Source organism: Eimeria maxima, genomic scaffold (genome assembly GCF_000499605.1).
Source record: "Eimeria maxima Weybridge genomic scaffold, Emw_scaff884, whole genome shotgun sequence".
Classification (NCBI taxonomy): domain Eukaryota; phylum Apicomplexa; class Conoidasida; order Eucoccidiorida; family Eimeriidae; genus Eimeria; species Eimeria maxima.
Window position 1 is genome coordinate 1 of NW_013566834.1, and position 14,703 is coordinate 14,703.

The 14,703-nt window shown below is 55.9% G+C and overlaps 2 protein-coding genes across 2 annotated transcripts; one reads left to right on the forward strand and one right to left on the reverse strand.

Moving 5' to 3' along the window:
* Positions 1 to 1,167: 1,167 nt before the first annotated feature.
* EMWEY_00045050 (mtN3/saliva family domain-containing protein, putative) lies at positions 1,168 to 4,430 on the reverse strand (the record flags this gene model as incomplete). The annotated part of the gene is made up of 5 exons (XM_013482975.1): positions 1,168 to 1,496; positions 1,875 to 1,973; positions 2,735 to 2,932; positions 3,121 to 3,212; positions 3,547 to 4,430. 5 exons carry the CDS (start codon positions 4,428 to 4,430, stop codon positions 1,168 to 1,170), a joined length of 1,602 nt encoding a protein of 533 aa, XP_013338429.1.
* Positions 4,431 to 6,131: 1,701 nt separating this feature from the next.
* On the forward strand, positions 6,132 to 14,285 carry EMWEY_00045060 (hypothetical protein, conserved; the record flags this gene model as incomplete). The annotated part of the gene is made up of 3 exons (XM_013482976.1): positions 6,132 to 8,907; positions 9,199 to 11,916; positions 12,118 to 14,285. The coding sequence occupies 3 exons, from the start codon at positions 6,132 to 6,134 to the stop codon at positions 14,283 to 14,285; spliced, it is 7,662 nt and encodes a 2,553-aa protein (XP_013338430.1).
* Between the last annotated feature and the right edge of the window lie 418 nt (positions 14,286 to 14,703).

Here is a 14,703-nt window from a genome sequence, read left to right on the forward strand (position 1 = left end):
TATAATATAGGTAGTGTGTTGTATATATGTACACTGGGGCGCGGCGCTCAAAGGAGAGACCGGCGCTTCACGAGCCCAGGCAGCTGTCTGTACACCTCAACAGGCCCCACAGGCCATCCATGTTGAGGTGGGCTCTCCTCAGTTTGCTTGAAGTGGCCGTTTAGGGATCCTTCCTTTTCTCACGTATGCGGGAGTTGCTGCTGCTGTTGCTGCTGTCGCCGCTGCAGCAGCAGGCCCAACGCCCTGCTGTTTATACGTTTAAAGGCGCATGCAGGACAAGCTAGGAGCTGTCGTCTCTCAACACATCAGCCCTAGCCACCAGCTAGCTAACGAGCTAGCCAGCTAGCTAGCTAGCTAGCTAGCCGCCAGCCTCCCCCGCCGCCTCCGGCAGCTAGCCAATGGGCTCTGCGGTGCTGGGGAGGAGGCAGGAGCGGACCTTTTATTTTCGGTGTTGGCTAGCTCGCTGCCGCTGAGCCACCAACTAGCTGGCCTTGGCTGGCCAGCTGGCAAGCTAGCTACGCAGCCGGCGAGCTAGCAAACCTTGGCCCTCGATGGCTTGCTGCCTTCAGTCGAATTTCGCCTGAAGTAGAAGGAATGGCTCAGATTAGCTGCCCCACGGGTAGAGAAGGCAGAATGTAGGGTGGGGGATGCTGCTGCTGCTGTAGCAAGCATACACACCACTGTAGTCAGGAGTAGGGGGAGAATAGTTGGTGCTAGCTATTCAAGAGTCAGGCCTTTCTGAGTAGCGGCGTTATGCCCACGCTGGCTATGCCAGCCAACTACCTAGGTGGCTGGTTATTCGCTAATTTGGTGTGGCTAGCTAACTAGCTAGCTCGCTGTCGGGTAAAATGGAAGCTGTCCAGCTGCAAATTTAAGCTAAAAAAACCGAAGTCTCCGCGACCTCCGAAAAGGCCTGGGGACGGCGCTGCCAGGACGGCTGTACAACCGGATGAAGCAGCAGCACCGGCTGCTCCTACTGCTCCTGTTGCTGCAGTAACAGAAGCTGGAACATCAGCACAAGCAGCTGCCCATTCAGGATCCCCCCACAGCTCTTTGTGTGGCTGCTGCAGCAGGAGCAACAGACGCTGCGCATAGGAACGTGTCCTCTTTGTTTTGCTGCGTCACTGCTGCTGCTGATGCTGCTGCTTCTGCTGCTGCTGCTGCTGCCTACTCTAGGAAGTCTTCGTCAAGAGGTTCCTGTTCAGCATCTAAGGCACAATGGCGCAGCAGTTCTTCATGTGTCGGAAGAGAAGGAGAAAGCGCACAGATGCTGGGGCTGCTGCATGCAGTAGCGCATGCAGTTGTACTGCAGTCGCTGCTGCTGTCTCCCCAGCCATTGGCGTCATCCTTCCTTAAGAAACCTAGAGGCCCCCCAAACCAACCCTTCTGAGTGTGACGTCTGGTGTTGCTGCTGCTGCAGACAGCAGAGAAACCCTGACGAGAAGGAGGAGGTATAAACACCAACAACAGCAACTGGGCTATGCCAACACATAAACCTGCAAAAGCAAACAGCAGCAACAACAGCAGCAGCAGAAGCAAAATTAATGGGTATATGACAATTCGGGCCTAAAGGAGCAAAAGGATGAATAACAAAAAAGAGGCAGGGGCTGTCCATAGCCTGTTGGCTTTTGAATAGCTAGCTAAGAAGCGGCACAGCTAGCTACATAGAAAGGTATCTAGATAGCTAAATATCTATCAAGACAGGCAAACAGCTAGCTAGACAGATAAATTCCTAGCTAGGCAGATACCGGGCCGGCATATTGAGCTTGCATTTTGTCTGTAGGGAGCCTTACCTAAGAGGTTAGGGAGTACGATGAAGAGATCCCCCACCATACAGCCGTAGATGAGCCATAATAAGGAACAAATAAAATTACCAGCAGACACCTCAGCAGGCATGCATGCTGTTGTTTGCTCCTTTAATACTACTCGCAACGAGGCCAAGGGGGAGGCGTATGACAACACATTCACGGCAGCTGAGCAACCCAACAACCACACAGCACAGCACGACACGGATCGATGTCGGGATCGACCGGGATCGGGATCGATCAAGATCGATCGGGATCAGTATTGATCGGGATCGATTTGGGCGAGCGAGATCGATCGGGCGGTGGGATCGATCTAGATTTGTGGGGATCGATCTGGATCGATGGGGATGGACGTGGATCGATGGGGATCGGTCCGGTCGGGATCGGGTTCGAACAACAAATACAGCAAGCACCTCCCATGCATACACTGCACTATGTAGAGGAGGAGAACAAATTGAGGGGAGGGCAGCCACAAAACCCCAAAGGAAAACAGCAGGCACTAACAGCAATCTGCTAGATATATAGGCACGCACTACAGAGAAAGCAAATAAATAAAGAAGACAAATAAATAGAGGGACAAGGAAAGGGTAAAGAGAGGACAGAAGCAAAAAAAAAAAAGTAACGAGAGAGTCAAAGGCAGGAAGAAGCGAAGAAAAACAGAAACAACGAAACGCACAAACAAACAGAGGAAGCACCAAACAAACAAAGAAGGAAGACAGCAGCAGCAGCAGCAGCAGCAGCAGGGGAGTCTTTAATTAGTAAGCTTACAAGCAACAAGTCCTACAATAAGTTCTGCTACATTTAGAGGAAATGCAAGACAAATAAAAATTAAAATAATTAAAATTGCTGCTCCTCCTTTTAGATAAAAAGATAAAAGAAATCGTTGCTTCTCTCCTCTTGTTGTATTTGCCCAAAATGTTAACACAAACCATCCACCTGTATACACACACAGACACAAACACAATTGCTGGTGCTGGTGCTGTTGCTGCTGCTGCTCCGGGGGTGGCTAAAGATAGCTCTGCTGCTGGTGGTGTTGATGATGATGATTGTAAAGATAGCACTGGTGCTGCTGCTGCTGCCAAAGATAGTCCCTGTGTTGCTGCTGCTGCTTGTTGCAGCAGGCAAGACTGCCACCTCAAGCAAACCCTCTGGACAAGAATTTCCTCCCACCCTCCCTCCTCATTTAGGATTTCGGCTTTTTAGGGTTTAGTATTTAGTGTCTAGTGCTTAGGGTTTAGGGTTTAGGGTTTGGGGTTTAGGGTTTAGGGTTTAGGGTTTGGGGTTTAGGGTTTAGGATTTAGGGTTTACAAATTACCTGCTATAACACCTGATACATTAGGGAGTAAGATGGTGGGGTCTACCCTTAATATGCCGTAGAGGAGCCACAAACAGGCGGAGAAAAATAAACTAAAAAAAGGAAGAGACGATAAACCTAATGTACTGTTGCATGTAGCTATTCTGCACACAGCAGCAGCAGCAGCAACAGCATCAGCAACCGCAAACAGAGATGCAGAAGAAGCAAGGAAAGGGAGACGCAGAAACACACACAACAGCAGCAGCAGGAACAGCACCTCCAGCGACAGCAAGCAGGACTGCCGAAGTGCTACTAACTAGGGGAGGCAGCACCACGCTCAGCAGCAGCAGCAGCAGCAGCAGCAGCATCACCAGAACCCCTCCAGCAAGCTTTTTTTAGGGGCCCTCAAAAGCAACAGCAGCAGCAGCAGCAGCAGGTGGAGTTTACCGTGCAATTGTCGGTAGGGGTGTGAGCTGCATCAGCACAGCAGCAGCAACAGCAGCAAAACGAACAGCACCCTTTAATCTTTCTGCTAGTGCACCAGGTAAATAGGAAAGAGAAGATAAAGCAACAGATAAGGAAGAGTCATCATCGTTATCTGCTGCTTCTGCTTCTCCAGCTGCTGCTGCTTCTGATGCTGCTTCTGCATCTGCTGCTTCTTCCGTTGCTGCTGCTGCCGCCGCCGCTGCCTTCTCTGCTTCTGCAGCTGGAGTTGCAGGAGAGCTGGTGACGTCTGCTTGCAAAAGGCCAGTAGACACAGCATCTGCAGCAGCAGCAGCAGCTGCTGCTGCTGCTGCTGCCTTCTGCGCACTGTCCGCAGCTGCCGCAGCCGCAGCAGCCTCCTGCTGCTGCTGCCTCTGCTCCTGATCCTGCTGCTGCAGTTGTTCCTGCCCCTGCTCTACAGATGGTACAAAAGATGATGAAGGTCCTGCTGCTGCAGCAAGCATTGCTGCAGCCGCAGACTCCGCAGTAGAAGGCTCCTCTCCACTTGAGGGGGGGCGTTCTGTTGCTGCTTGTGGTGGTGTTGCTGCAGCGGCAGCAGCATCGGACTGCTCTGGAGCTCCTATAGACACCTTTGACACCGGTGCCGCGTGTTCAGTGCCTTCAATAGCAGCAGCATCAGGTACTGTTGCTGTTGCTGCTGTTGCTGCTGCTGGTTTTACTGCCTCAGGCGTGGCTGAGGGCGCGTCAGCAGCAGAAGTTGCAGCAGCACCTGGGATTAAAAAGAAATGCTGCTGCTGCTGCTGCTGCTGAGTCTGAAGCAGCAACAGCAGCAAAGGCAACAGCAGCAGCATCTGCGGCAGCTGCCATACACAGCAGCGGCGTGGCATCCTTAGACGATTGGCCAGTGTCTGCTGCTGGGATGTGCTGCTGCAGCTGCAGGTTGTTGCTGCTGTGCCTGCAGTCTGCTGCAGCTGTTGCTACTGCTGCTAATGCGGGCTGCCAGTACGGAAGCTAAGACGATGTGCAGTGAATGCTGCTGCAGCTACTTTGGCTGCTATAGACGAGACCGCAGAGTCAGTGGGTTGCTGGCAGCAGGTGCTGCAAAGGATATTCCGCTGCTGCTGCTGGTGGTGTTGCTGCCGCTGCTGCTATGGCTGTTGTTGTACACCAGCAAGAGCTGAATGCGTTTCGCCCACTTTGGGGAGGAATGTGAAATGAGGCTGCTACTGCGGCGGGAGTTGCTGGAGCTGCTTCTGTTCCTGCTGCAGCGGCTGCTGCTGTTGCTGCTGCTGCGGGAGCAAACACGCAGTTGCTGCAGCGGCACGGGGAAGATAAATTGGGAAGTTATAGGCAGGAAAACTTGGGCTTTTGTCGCCGGCACAAGCATCTGCTGTTGCTGCTGCTGCTGCGGCTGCTGCTGCTCCGCTAGCAGGCCGCTGGTCCTGCAATGATGAGGCAGCAACTGCAGCAGCAGCAACAACACAGCAGCAAAGAGACAAGCCAAAGACAACGAGGAGGAAATAAATTGTTTATGAGTAGCTTCTGAGGGTAAAGATGTAAGATAAGCCCCTCATTGCTGCTGCTGCTGCTGCTGCTGCTGCTGCTGCTGCTGCTGCACGCTGGAAGCCATCAACTGGAAGCCCGTCGATGCTGAAGGTCCTGCAGCGGCTGCTGCTGCCGCTGCTGCTGCTCCTGCGTCTGCGGGGGGTATTGCTTTCCTTACAAAAATAAGAGGAGCCAAAATTATCTCCGTATTTACCTTAATTTGCTTCTGCAGCAGCAACAGCAGCAGCACTACCGTGTGCTGCAGCTCCTAGTGCTGCTGCGGCTGCTGCCACTGCTCGAGCCTGGGCTCTGCCTGGGCGCGCAGCAATTATCAAGCAGCAGCAGCAAATGCTGCTGCTGCTGCTGCTGTTTTCCTCTTTTAAACGGCAGCAAAACCTCTTTAGCAGAAGTGCAACCCCCCATCACCTTGTATTCTGCTGCTGCTGCAGTCGGGGGAGGAGCGGCATCGATTGTCTCCAAGAGCAGCAGCAGCAGCACCAGCTGCTGCTGGTGGAGCAGCAGCAACAGTAGACCTTCGTAGCAGTTAGGGGTTGCCATAATAACAGCAGCAACTGCAGCAGCGGCAGCAGGAGCCGCAGGAGGAGGACCAGCGGCGGCAGTAGGAGCAGAGGGAGCTACAGCAGGGGCATCGGAAGCTGTTGAAGTTCCACAGGGAGTTGCTTGTGCGGCGACGGCGGCGGCAGCAGTAGCAACTTCAGCAACTGTATAAGCAGCAGCAGCAAATCTAGCAACAACTGCAACAGCACACAGAACAGGGGCTTTCTCTCATTCCTCCCCTCCTTCCGCAGCACACTAGCTGACTTGACTAAAGCAGCAAAGGTATGCTGCTGCAGCAACTGTCCCTGTAACAGCATGGCTAGCAGTAGCAGCAAATGTAGTGGGGGTGGTGGCACTGTTAGCAGCAGCAGCAGTAGCAGCAGCAGCGGCAGGAGCACGAACAGGAAAAACTCGGGCAGCGTCAGCATCAACCGCAAACTCGCGGCAGCCCCGACGCCTCCTGCGCCTTCAGCGGCAGCAGCAGCATGCAGGTGCGGACAGAGGCAGCAGCTGCTGCTGCTGAGTCAGCAGTAGCAGCAGCAACTGCAGCAGCGGCAGAAGCTGCTGCAATAGATGCCTCCCACCAGGACCAGACTGCGCAACACGAAATGCCCCCTCTCCTCGAGTCTTCAAGGAACAGCAACAGCAACAGCAACAGCAGCAGCAACAGCAGCAGCAGCAGCAACAGCAGCAAAGCCTGCTCAAGCCCCAGCAGCTCTGCCAGCGGCAGCAGCGATGTGCTGTGTACACCCAGCAGCAACAGCAGCAGCAGCAGATGGAGGACCCGCTGCAGGGAGACAGAGATAGGAATGCGGCTAATGCTGCAGCCAGCAGAAGTGTTGCTAGATCGAACAACAGCGCTGCTCGCTGCACTAGCAGAGCCTGAGGTGTATCGGCAGCATTGGGCAGCAATAAGTCCCGCTGCGTGCAGCAGCAGCAGCAGTTGCTGCTGCTGCTGCTGCAAGAACGGCTGCAACAAGAGCTGGAAAGGTAGCGGAGGCGGTTGTTGTGTTAGGGGATATGCGTGCAGAAGCAGTAACAGCAACAGCAGCAACAGCAGCAGCAGCAGCTGGACTGATCAGCACCGAAGATACAGCTGCAGCGGCAGCAGCTGCAGCCTTCCTGTGCCTCCTCACCCTGAGAGCCCTTCGGTAGATTTGCTGCCATTATTTTTGTGTCGAGGTGATGCAGCGGCAGCAGCAGCAGCGGCAGCAGCAGAACGGCACAGCTTCTTGCCTGCTGCTGCTGCAGCAGCTGCTGTACCGCTGAGGGACGCAGACGATGTCGCTTGCTATTGCCTGCGCCTGGATTTCCTCGGGGGGCAGCACGAGGCAGCAGCAGGAGATAATGCTGCGGCAGAGAAGGGTCAGCAAGAGCAACAGCAGCAGCAAGAAGCACCAGCCCCCTGCAGTGGTTGCTGCAACAGCTGCTGCTGCTGTCGTCCCGCCATATGGACAGCGGAAGGACTTCCTTTTGAGCCTTGCCTCTTCGAAGGGCCTGCGGCAGAAGAGACGCATCACTACCAGCAGCAGCAGCAGCAGGAGCAACAGCAAGAACAACAGCAAGAACAACAGCAAGAACAACAGCAGGAGCAGCAAGAGGATCATCAGGAGCAACAGCAGCAACAGCAGCAACAGCAGCAACAGCAGCAACAGCAGCAAGCTGCTGCTGCTGTTGCATTCGCCGATGATTTGGTAGCCCGCGATATTCCCCCCATTACTTTTTTGGGTCCTCCACCTGCTTGGATGTCTGTACACCTAAGGCGAGACGATCATACGCATACAACAGCAGCAACGGCAGCAGCGGCAGTGGCAGCAACTGCTAGAATGGATGCCTCTGGGGCACCAGCACAGCAGGCGACAACGGCTGCAGCAGCGTCTATGGCGGAAGCAGCAGAAACAGATGCTACCGCTGCTGCATCTTCCCCTGCTGTACCTGCTACTGCTGCTGCTTCTGGTGGCGTCGAGGTGTTCGATCCCGTGGCGTTCCCCACCCGCCTCTACGGCTACCACATTGGCAGACGGTTTGCTGCAGCAGCGCGTGACTCCGCGGTGCTGCTAAGAAGGCAGCAGAGGATGCAGCGGAAAGAAGCAGCAGCAGCAGCGGCGGAAGATTTGGCCTGCCTCAAAACGGAATCGGTAGAGGTTATCCCCGAATCGCAAAGGGTGCATGCGCCGAGCAGCGAGAACAGCAGCAACAGCAGTAGCAGCAGCAGCAAGCTTGTGCGGTGCATGTGTAGTTGCTGCGTTGCTGCAGACTCGCTGCTGCAGTTGCTAGAGTCAGATCCCCCCACTTTCGTAGCAGTTGGCAGCAGCAGTATTGGCGGAGGCAGCTGCAGCGGCAGGGGCCGGAGCTGTTACGTGTACCAGGGTGCTGCTGCTGGTGCGGGAAGCTACAGCAGCACCAGCACAAGCAGCACCACCAGCAGCAGAGGCATAGGCTCTAGCAGCAGCAGGTCTTTAAAGGCTTCAGCTAACCTTAGAGAAGGAGTTTGGCTGCTTCGAACAGCAGCAGGAGGGAAGCCGTTTGCTGCACAAGCGGTGTTGCACCTGCGGGTACCTGGGTTGCTGTTACTTCATGCAGCCCGCCGTCGCCAGATGCTGCAGCAGCTGCAGCAGCAGCACTCGTACAACACCAGTTTCACCACCACCACCACGTCCACTACAGCCAACACCAAAGATGGAGTGTTGGGGGAGCTCTGCTGCTGCTGCTGTGCTGATAACACTGTCGACTGGCCACTGCATCCGAAACAAAGCAGCAGCTCCAGCGGCACCACCAGCACCAGCAGCAGCAAGGAAACGCAGCAGCAGCAACAGCAGCAACAGCAGCAGCGCCCTGTGCTGTTGCACACTCACAACACGCAGGTAGATATATCTCTTGTCAAGCTGTTGCTGCTGGATGTACACCGTACCTCCCCAGACGAACCGCAGGGCCGCGTGCTACGACGGCTGCGGCGGATGTGCTTGACATGGTTCCGATGCAAGAAGATGGCGTTGCTGCTGCAGCGAGAGCAGCAGCCGCAACAGCAACAGCAACAGCAGCAACATCTCCAGCAGGCGGAGACAGGAACTATGCTGGGATTGTCGGCGGCCCACCAGGACAGCTCAAGAACAGCACCAACAACAGCGGCGGCAACGACTGCTGCTGCTGCAACCGCAGCAGCAGCAGCAAGGTCGCTGCTGCATATAAAGGACAAATTCTGTCTCCCAAGCCTGCCTAACCAGACCTTGCGCGTCCTCCTCGCCGATGCTGCAGTTGAAGGTTAGTTAGAGATACATTGCATCTAGATAGCCAGTAGCTAGCCAGGATATAGCTAACAGCTAGCTAACAGACCAATAGTTGATGTAGGATGTGTCAGTGGTGCCCTCCGTCTATGAGCTTGGATAGACAGCTGTGCAGCAGCATTCGTGCTCTTCCAGTGGCAGTGTCGCAGCAGCAGCAGCAACGACAGCAGAGCCAGCAACACCAGCAGCAGCAGCAGCCACAGTGCTTGGCTGTAGTTTCCTAGTTACCGGTAGTTTGTCTTTGTTATTTGTTGGGGTGTATGTGCAGCTTCATATGCCGAGGAATTGTCTGAAGTTGCTGGAGGCCTCATCGAACGTCTCCGCAGATTGGCGCGCCCCTTGCTGCTACAGGCTTGCTGCTGCAGCAGAGATGCAGCGGCAGACGAGCGAGACACCAGCAGCAGTAGCAGCAGTAGCAGCTTCAGGAAACCAGAACAGCTTGTAGCAGTGGGTCTGAGGTGGCGGGAGGACTTCTTTTGTTTTGAGTTGTATGCTGCTGCTGCCTCTCCACACCAGCAGCAGCAGCAGCAGGAAGGCAACGGCGATGGTCAAAGCAGGAAGGACCTCTCCTGGTCCCTGCTGCTGCACGAGGTGCTGCAGCCCTGTGTCTTTGATGCGGTGTCTGTACATCTTACCTTCTGCCAGGCCTTACGTCGCCTGTCTCCGTGGCTGCAGCTGCAGCAGCAGCCTCTGCGGCTGCTGCGGCACACGGCTGAGGGACAGCAACTACTGCTGGCAGCGGGCCTGCGCTCGTGTGGCTTCGTGGAACAGCTGCTGCAGCGGCAACACCAGCAGCAGCAGCAACAACAACAACAACAGCAGCAACAACAACAACAACAACAGCAACAACAACAACAACAACAAGAACAACAAGAACAACAAGAACAACAACAACAACAGGAGGAGCAGCAGCAGCAGGAGCAGCAGCATAAGCAGCCACAGGCACCTGAAGGCTGTCTAGATACGGACACAGAGGGGGGCTTATCTCCCCTCTTACGGCATCAGAGCAGCGAGGGCTTTCAGTGGCTTGCGGCTGCTGCAGCAGAAGATGCTGCTGGCCCAGTGGGGGATCACGCGTCCCCTGCTGCTGCTGGAAGGGACACGACAGTTGTTGCTGCTTCTGGCGCTGATGTGGAGGCAGTGGGGGCCGTAAATCTCGATGAGGCGCTGCAGCGGCTGGCACTTCTTAACAAACCCCTTGCGCATGCTGACAGCAGCGCGCCGGAGGAGTCTACCGCCGATCAGGCTCAACAACGGCAGCAGCAGCAGCAGCAGCAGCAGCATGGGCTTCAGAACGTGAAGCAGGAGAAGGAGGTGCCTGAAGCCGCAGGCGAAACGGTCGCAGCTGCAGCCCCATTGACAGGGCTGGAGGGCTCGATGTTCTCACAGGAGGCACAACAGCAGCAGCAGCAACAACAAGAGCAGCAGATACAGCAGCAGGTGCCGCAGCAGCAGGAGACGCAGCAACAGCAGCAACAGCAGCAACAGCAGCACGACCAGAAACAAGAAGCTGCTGCAGCAGAGGAAGACATCATTTCTTATCTTAAGAGTGTAAGGCAGCTCCAAAGAGCAAAGCACAGCTCAGGCGGCCTCTTGTGCTGCAGCAGCAACAGCAGCACATCGGCGACCTTCGAGGGGTCTGCTGCATGCGCAGTTGTGCTGCAGCACCTGGAGAAGGAGGCGCAGCAGCAGCAACAGCAACAGAAGCAGCCACCGTATCGTGTAGGTTGCAGCTGCTGTTGCAGCTCTAAAAAGCAAGAGGCGTATGCAGCAGCAGCAGCAGGAGAATTGCGGCAGAGCAAGGAGCCGACGACGCGTGGGTTGCTTGAGGCAATTGCTGCTCCACTGCAGCAGCAGCAGCAGCAGCAACACGAACAGCAGCAGGTGCAGCGGCAGCAGCGGCATGTACCGTCTTACACTTGCGAATACCTCGGGGTAACCGACATGGCTGCAGGAGACACCCTGACTCTTTCTTTGCTACTGACGCTGTTGCTGCCGACCCAGCGGATGCTGCTGCCGCAAGGGCAATTGGGGGCGATGCGGCATGCTTGCTGCTGTTGCACTGGTGCGGCAGATGCTGCAGCAGCGGCCGGCGCAGCAACACCAGGAACAGCAACAACAGGAGCAACAACAACGTCGGCTGGCGTGCTGCAGCCCCTCGGTGATAAAAGCCCAGCTTGGGGCAGTGCTTGCTGCTGCACCAACAGAATGTGTCGCTGCTGCCGCCGCAGCAGCAACAGCAGTAGCAGCAGCAGCCAGAAAAATGGATATGCTGGATCGTCAGCGTCTCGCCTGATTATTCTTGCCCCGGCCTCAGGGGGAGGGGAGGAAGCAGAGGAGACAATGCATGCATCTGATGTACTGGGGCCGTTGCTGCTGTCGCAGCAGCAGCGGCAGCAGCAGCAGCGGCAGCAACAGCAGCAGCAACAGACACCTGCTGACGATGAAGCAGTAGGCCACGCAGGTGAGGAGAGCACCAAGCCTAGCACGGCCCTCTCGAGCACAGAGGCAGGCAGCAGCAGCAGCAGCAAAAGCAGCAGCAACAGCAGCAGCACCACAGGTACTCTATGGGCGCGCACTGTGAGCGGAAGCGTCTCCTTGAGAATAACATCGGCGGAGGAGGGCAGCAGCGGCGTAGACAGCGACAGTGAAGGGAAGCTCTCATCGCCGTTGCAGCAGCAGCAGCAGCAGGACCAGGAGCAGCTGCCGTCAGCAGGTTCCTCTCCGCTCCCAGATAACGTTGCAGGGCCACTTGGCTGCGATGTCGGTAGCGGTATTTCTAAGAGCAGTAACAGCAGTAACAGCAGCAACAGCACCAGTAGCAGCAGCGACGCCCATTCAAATGAGAATCGTATGGATGTGCTGCTAGCAGCTCTGCGGCAGTTAGTTGGATTTGTAAGGAAAGGCGCAGAAGTTGATTTTGGATTTCCTGTCGCAGCAGAACTCATTGAGGAAGCAGGAGACGAAATACATGCTATATGCAGAGGTATGTCGTTATTTCGCTAGCTAGCTAGCCGGACAGCTAGCTAGTTTGTTGGTTAGATGGGCTAGATAGCTTGCTGCTCATTGGGGCACAGAGGCAGTGGGCCTTCTGTGAGCACGAACTTCCGCTGGCTAGCTGGATAGCTAGCTAGGTAGTTTACTGCTTTCCCCTGTTGTTCCTGCATTTGGTGTGTTGCGCATTCAGTTCCAGCTAATGACAGGGCGCCTTCGCCGTTACGGCCCTTAACTACCGCAGCAGCTGCAGCAGCAGCAGCAGCGACTGGTGTTCCTATTGCGGGGAGCAGCAACCAGCAGCAGCAAACGCACTATCAGCAAGACTTAGCAGCCACAGGAGAAGGTGGGGAGATGATCGAAGGCCCCCGCGGCGCTGCTGCATCCTCCAACATTTCCGTACAGCAGCAGCAACAACAACAACAACAGCAATCGGAGCTTCGGCTGCTGCCAGCGCTGTTCGCTGGCCTCTACCGTACGGGTGCCGCAGCAAAGCGTCGTTTGTTTCCACGTCATCGCGTTGTCACAGCAGCAGCTGCTGCTGCTGCTGCTTCTGGAGCCAGTGGTCCTACTTCTCATTCTAGGGGCCGTAGGCAGCAGTCCTCATCTCCTAGCCACAGGCAGCTGCAGCAACAGCAGCAGCAACAGCAGCAGCACCCTGCCCAGCAGCACCAAGGTGTGTCTCAGCGTCATGGTGGAGTTTCTGCAGCAGTGAAGGATGAGAGTTCGCTGCTGCGTCCTGCTGCAGCGGGCAGCAGCAGCAGCGGATCCAAGGGGCCTCACTCAGGCCGCAGCGGCAACCGCAGCGGCAGCAACACACCCACAGGCGTCTACTTCGATGCAGCTCGGCAGCTATGGAGGTGTCAGTGGAGGTCTGAAGGGAGGCTGCGCAGCAAAGGGTTTGCTGTTGCTCGTTATGGCAGCTCGGAGGAAGCAAGAGAGGCATGCATTGCCTATAGGGAGCTTGTAGTGCAACAGGGAGCAGCAGCAGCAGAAGCTGCAGCAGAAGCTGCAGCAGCAGCCGCAGCAGCAGGCGGCACACGAGCCAGTCCAGCCACAGACAGACCCTCAGGAGTAACAGAAAGGCATTTGCAAACACCCACAGGGCAGTTAGCTGCTGCCCCAGCAGCAACAACAGCAACTGCAGCAGCAGCTGCACCAGAGCTCCGACAACAGAGCCGAGAGAGATCGTCACCCAAGGGCAAGACTGTAGGAGGCAACACAAGCAGCAGCAGCAGCAGTAGTAGCGAGAGCGGCAGCAACAGCAGCTCTTGTGATAACATTGCTGCTCTCCCGGCGCTTTATCATGATAGCTTGCTGCAGCAGGCAGCAGCGCAAACAGCTCCTGTTGCCGCTGCAACGACAGCAGCAGCTGCTGGTGCTGTGGCTGGTGCACCTCAGCTTGCAAATGCAGTGCAGGATGCAGCAGCAGGCGCTGTCTCTGTTCTGCTGGCAGAAACTGGATGCAACGACGGCAGCAGCAGCAGCGGCATATTGGCATCGCAGCAGCAGCAGTTGCCTGCTGCAGCTGCTCTTGCTGCTCCTGCACCAACAACAGCAGCAGCAGCAGCAGCGCTGCAGGGGGAAAAGCTAATCGAATTCGCTGGGGACATCCTGTCTCTGTTAAATCGTGCAAGGGAAGTGGCGGCAGTGGAGAAGCAGCTGCATGAGCAGCGTATTAAGCTGCAGCAGCAACAGCAACAAGAGCAAGAGCAACAGCAACAACAGCTGCTGCTGCAGAATCAGGCAGAGCAGCAGGAACTGCAGCCTACCAGCGTGGCAAACGTACCAACAGACACCGATAGGGCGCAGCTACGGCGGCTCCTTGTGTCGCACTTGGAACATGCGTTGCAGCAGCAGCAGCAGCGCATGCAACAGTTGCAGCTACTTGGTGATATAGATCTCCGACAGCAGCAACCGTTAGGGGAGGACGGGGCCTTGCAGCAGCAACAGCAGCAAATGCTCCTTCATAGGGTTGCTGCTCTAAGCAGCCAGGCCGTCCAACAGCTGCAGGAGGTGCTGCAGACATTGCTGCTGATCCCGGCGCCGCAGCAGCAGCAACACCAACAGCAACAGCAACAACAGCAGCAACCGCAGGAGCAGCTTGGAGTGGAGACGTTGTTTCCATGGGATTGCCCTTCAGCAGGTGCAGCGTCAGCAACAGCACCAGCAGCAGTAACAGCAGGAGCGACACCCGATGTGGAGCAGCAGCAGCAGCAGCAGCAGGGAACCTGCGACTCTGCTGCAGCAGGTGAGGGGCCGCAGAAACAGAAAAGGGAGGAGATGGGCCCTGCAGCAGCAGCAGCAGCAGCAGCACAAGAAGGCATGGGACCAACGAAAAGGCTCCGCTTAACTTTTTGACAGTTTGATGTTTTGTATGTCTCTTTTTGAATGTTACTGCCTTTGCTGCAGCAGCAGCAGCTTTTCTAGCTGCAGTAGCAGCAGCAGCAGCAGCAACAACACCAAATGCAGATGCAGATGCAGCAGCCGTAGTAGATGCGGAGGTTCAGCAGGCCCTAGTAAAGCCCTATATGCATTCATGCATGCACACGCATGCATGCATGCATGCAAGCATCTCAGGGCCGATGGGCCATATGTTGAGCTCAGGCGTCGTCGTCCTTACTTGGACATTACAGCTGCAACTGCTGCTACTGCGACAGCAGCAGTAGCTGCAGCAACAGCAGCAGCAGCAGCAGCAGCACTTTGATGTCTTTGTTGGTACTCTAATGTGCTTGTGCATCGCGTGCTTGAGGGCTTCGTGTGTTGAAGCAGAACCTGC